The sequence below is a fragment of the Phascolarctos cinereus genome, unplaced genomic scaffold (assembly GCF_003287225.1).
Source record: "Phascolarctos cinereus isolate Bilbo 61053 unplaced genomic scaffold, phaCin_HiC Scaffold_9;HRSCAF=440, whole genome shotgun sequence".
Lineage (NCBI taxonomy): Eukaryota > Metazoa > Chordata > Mammalia > Diprotodontia > Phascolarctidae > Phascolarctos > Phascolarctos cinereus.
Genome location: NW_027556402.1, coordinates 253,752,037 through 253,757,067, shown reverse-complemented (window position 1 = coordinate 253,757,067; position 5,031 = coordinate 253,752,037). Strand labels below are relative to the sequence as shown.

The 5,031-nt window shown below is 46.5% G+C and overlaps 1 protein-coding gene across 1 annotated transcript; it reads right to left on the bottom strand.

Annotated features, from left to right (window-relative positions):
- Nucleotides 1-421: 421 nt before the first annotated feature.
- Nucleotides 422-3,861, bottom strand: SCGB1A1 (secretoglobin family 1A member 1). The gene is given in 4 exon segments (XM_020967978.2): nt 422-604; nt 926-1,054; nt 1,056-1,114; nt 3,792-3,861. Coding segments are annotated over 4 exon segments (267 nt in total). The 5' UTR covers nt 3,847-3,861; the 3' UTR covers nt 422-580.
- Between the last annotated feature and the right edge of the window lie 1,170 nt (nt 3,862-5,031).

The window sequence follows — 5,031 nt, the reverse complement described above, 5'->3', positions numbered from 1 at the left end:
CTCCCACAAAGCCTTTCTTGTCCTCATGCAGGGGGCAAGTGGGTTGGGGACATCCCCTTCTTCTCAGTCTTTCCACTTGTTTTCCCAGACTGCCCATGGGAGCGATGACATTAGCATCTCCAGTCTCACTACTTGTGAGTTGTCCCTGCTGTACCTGACACTCTTGCTCTGAATGCCTTCTCTGTGGACTTTGGCAGGAGGGGATAGGCAGGGCCCATGCTCTTGCCTCCCAGCCTGCATCTGGGCCCCTCCACCCGGAGACAGCTGCGAACTCACTCAGGCTCCCTCCCCACCCCTCAGTGGGCCACCTGGCATTTCAAAAGCTCTCATCTAATAATTTATCCTATTCCCAGATCCACCCCCCCCCTTTTTTTCCCCCGTGTGGATATGAATACACGAAAAAAGGGCAGGACACACGGACTCAAATGCTTTCAGTTTATTTGGGGCAGTCAAGCTGAGGGGACACGGACAGAGAGGGGGGCTGGGAAGAGCACTGCACTGGAAACCACGGGGAACTGGCTGTTCAGCAGTTTGGTGTTCAGTGATGCCTGGCCAGCAAAGTAAGCACGCTTGATGGACGTTAGTTTCTGGTCAATATTATTTCCTGAAAAAATATGAAACAAAGCACAGGAGATGAGCGGCTTTTGATTGGAGAGCACCCTAACCCGTCACGTTCTTGTCGGGGAGATTGACTGAGAAGCTGCCATGGTGACTATTTCTATTGTTTTGAGTTTTGGAGGTGTCCATAGGGAGATTGCAGGCGGTATCTTTCTCCCACGGGGCCTTTTCTCCTTCCATGAATATTACGGTATTAGGAGAGTTTCACCTAAAGGATGACGCAGTGGCCCAGCAGGAGAAATCAAGCTCCCACCAGTTGAGACGCCCTAGAGGGAGACAATAAAAGAAGCCAAAGGCCAATATTTACCATCAGCCTCCCGATGTCCATTTTGGTCGTGTCCGAGAGGGTGTCCACCTTTGCCTTCAGCAGCTTCCCAGCTTCCTCCATGGCCTGATCGGGTTGGAAACACCGAATGGCTTCGAGATATTCCTGGGGGCGTGCCCTTGAAGAGGATGTCGGCCACTTCTGGGAAAGTCGGGCAAATGTGGGCAGATGCTGGAGCAGAGACAGAAGGGGAGCCTGGGTTCATCGAAGCCGTTTTGCAAGCCTGGCTGCCCTGCCCCCCAAGAGGCACAACCGAGACCTTAGAAGTTAGAGCCCTGAAGGACTCAAGAGGGCAGTCAGTCCAGTCCTGTCCTGTGAGACCCAGGCCAGGCCAGTGGTTTGACCAAGGTCACCCCAATAATTAGTGTCGGAGAGGGATTGGAGCCAGCACTTTAAGGCCAGCGCCTTTCCTACTTTTCCCCACTCACTGCATCCTCTATCCATCGTGACACCTGGTTGCCTCCAGCTAGGCATTTTGACTTCATGCGATCACTGATTCATTTTTGTACAATAATGATGCTGATAATAATATCAGTAACAGCAATGAAGATCAGTCAATCAATCAACAAGGGTTTGTTAATGCTATTTATTAACGCTAATGGAGACAGCTAGGCGAGAGCACTGAGTCTGGAGTCAGGAAGACGGAATTCAAATCCAGCCTCAGATACTAGCTGTGTGACCCTGGGCAAGTCATGTAACCTCTGTTTGCCTCCATTTCCTCAACTGTAAAATGGGAATAATATTGGCACCTACCTCACAGGAGGATTAAATGAGATACTGTTTGTAAAGTGCATAGCATAGTACCTAGCACATAAGAGGGCCTACCGAAATGGTTATTCCTTCACCCTATCAAGGGCCTACTGGGTACTAGGCACTGTACTGGGTGCTGGACATACAAAGACAAAAACGAAACAGCCCCCAGCCTTTAAGCATCGCAAAATGCTTATTATAGATACGTATATATCAGTAAATATACATTTATATATAATATATACTTACATATGTATATATATACATAATAGCATTATATATGTACGTATATAAAGTATAATATATGGGTATATATCAATAAATATACTTGTACATATAATATGTGTACATATTGTATATACATATAGATAAATATTTACATAGATATATAGTAGCATATATGTAGATATTTATGCGTATGTATGTATATATCAGGGAATATATTTATATATAAATATGTATGTATGTGTGAATATGTAATAGCATATATACCTCTATGTGGACACACTCATATAGGTATATATCAGTAAATGTCAGAACCCTGGCTAGCTTCCTCTACCACCTTGGTGCCAGTGGGGTCCCAGAAAGGTCCCCAGCACCTGCAGTCTGTTCACAGAGACAGGCCACCAAAGACAGTCTCTTTGTGGCCCACAGATTCAGGGCAAGCCATCATTCAAATGGTTTCATTTCTCATCTGTCACTCTCCTCAAATGAAATAAGGCTGCCTGTGGTTCAGACTTTGAACTGTGTGAAACAGGCTGGAAATAATTCACTGAAACATCTGGATAAGGCTTCTCAGTAGAGTGAGCAAAAAGCCATTGGTTCCAATTCTGTGCCAGACGCTTAGTAGCTTTGTGACCTTGGGCAAGTTTTTGAGTGTGATAGGGGCAGCTAGGTGGTGCAGTGAATAGAGTATGGGCCCTGAAGTCAGGAGGACCTGAGTTCAAATCCGGCCTCAGACACATACTACTCACTAGCTGTGCCACCCTGGGCAAGTCACTTAACCCCATTTCCCAGCTAAATAAATAAATTAATTCAATGGGTGTGACACCAGCTCTTACCTCCTCAGGTTGTTGACAGGATCAGGTAAGATAATTGGAGGAAAGTGCTATAGGAATCTCAACTCTTTTTAGTCTTCCTATGATAATGAATACAGAACCCCGTCTGACCCTTCTGACTTCATCTAACTGTCGTCTATCAGAATTCTGGACCTAGAACCAGGAAGGCTTGGGTTCGAATCCTGTCTCTTACACATACTGGCCACATGATCACGGGCTAATAATTTGACTTCTCTGAACCTTTAAGACTTGTCTACCAAATTAACTGTCTGTGTTCATGGACACTGAAGAAATCACAGATCCTTGATGGTACAATGCCAAGAACCCTGGACTCAGGTAAAAGACCTGGGTTTGAGTCTCAGCTCTGACCCTTCCTTGGGCAAGTCAGATTCAAAGGTGGAAAGAACCTTCAAGGTCACTGAGTTCAGGTCCCTCATTCTATAGAGGAGGAGGTGAGGCCCAGAGAAATGAAATGATTTGGGGGCGGCTAGGTGGTGCAGCGGATAGACCACCAGCCCTGGAGTCAGGAGGACCTGAGTTCAAATCCAGCCTCAGACACTTGACACTTACTAGCTGTGTGACCCTGGGCAAGTCACTTAACCCCAATTGCCTCACCAAAAAAGAAAAAGAAAAAGAAATGAAATGACTTGCCTAAAGTGTCCCAAGGCTCAAATTCAAGCCGAGGCCACATTGTTTTATAGTTCTGTGCCTCGGTTTCTTCCTCTGCAGGCTTAGATGCATATTGGCATATTCACTCCATACATCATTGTGGAGTGAAAGGAGGACACCGTCTGCTTCAGCAGTTTTTGGCCTCAGGACCCTTTCATATTCCTCAGAATTATTGAGGACTCCCCAGAGAGCTTTGGGTGGGCTCTGTCTATCAGTATTGACTGTATTAGAAATCAGAACCTCTTAGAATTATTATGAAAGTCGTCTTGACCTTTCCAACCCCCTAAAAGAGTCTTGGGCAGTCCTGGGGGTCCCTCCAGCTACCTAGAGAACTGCCAATCTGTCATCCCCTGCCAGAAGCCCGTACTCACCCCAGTTGCAGCAGAGGACCAGGGCAACCAGACTGAGAACAGTGGTCAGCTTCATGGTGGAGCCGGGGTCGGTCAGCCTGTGTCTGGAAAGGTGGTGGAGGCACCCTTAGTGTAACCCACAAAGGCTTCACTCTTATATCCCATGGGCAGCACCTTGACCTTCCCCTTGGGAGATGGAGAGGGGTCAGGGCGGTTCTACCCCAATATTTACTTGGGTCTTAGGGGAAAAGCGCAAATATCCTGCTTGTTCTCTTTCCCATGGAAAATGGTCCTCCATAATGCAATACTTTAGGGCCCCCTCAAGAGCTCTTTTGTTCTGGCCTCCACAGGACACCCAGGATGGCGAGCCTTTGCTGGCCTCATTCCAGTTGGACCTGAATGCTGGTGAAAGATGGAACAGAAGCACATAAAAGGGAACTTGGAATGTCAGAGCTTAAAGGGACACAGAATGTCAAGACACGTGTAACCCATGTCAAATTGCCTGCCTTCTCAATGGGGAAAAGGGAGGGAGGGAGAGAATTTGGAGCTCAACATTTGAAAAAAGAGAGTTAAATTATTTTTACATGTAATCAGAAAAAAATAAAATATTAAATTAAAAAAATGCAGAATATCAGAGCTGGAAGGAACATTAGAATATAGGATGGCAAAGTGAGGAGACTGCTAAGAATGTAGTGAGGATACAGAATGTCATGGCTGGGAGGGACCTTAGAATATGGAAAGTCAGAGCTAGAAGGTGTCTGGAGTGCCGGAGCTAGAAGAAAACAGAGAATCTGTTTGGTCAGAAATGAAAGGAATCTTAGGACATAAAATAGAGACTGTCAGAGATGGGAGGGACTTTGGGACATAGAATGGGAGAGCCGAAAGAGCAGACCTTAGCATAAAATACCCATAGAATGTCAGAGCTGGGGGAGACCTTGGAACACAGCTGGGAGGGTGGGACCCTGTGTTTTAGTGCATAGAACATTAGAGCTGGAACAGAGGGACCTTAAAACATAGAGTATCAGAGCTAGGGGAGACCTTAGAACACAGAATACAGCCTTCACAGCTGGGAGACTGGGACTGTGTGTTTCAGAACATAGAACATCAGAGCTGGAATAGAGGGACCTTAGCACATAGAATGTCAGAGCTGGGAGAGACGTCAGACTATCAGAACTGGAAGAGTCTTTAGAACCCCAAACCCAGAATGTCTAAGCTAGGAAGGCTGATAAAGATCACCTAGTCTGCAACCCTTGCCCCTGGC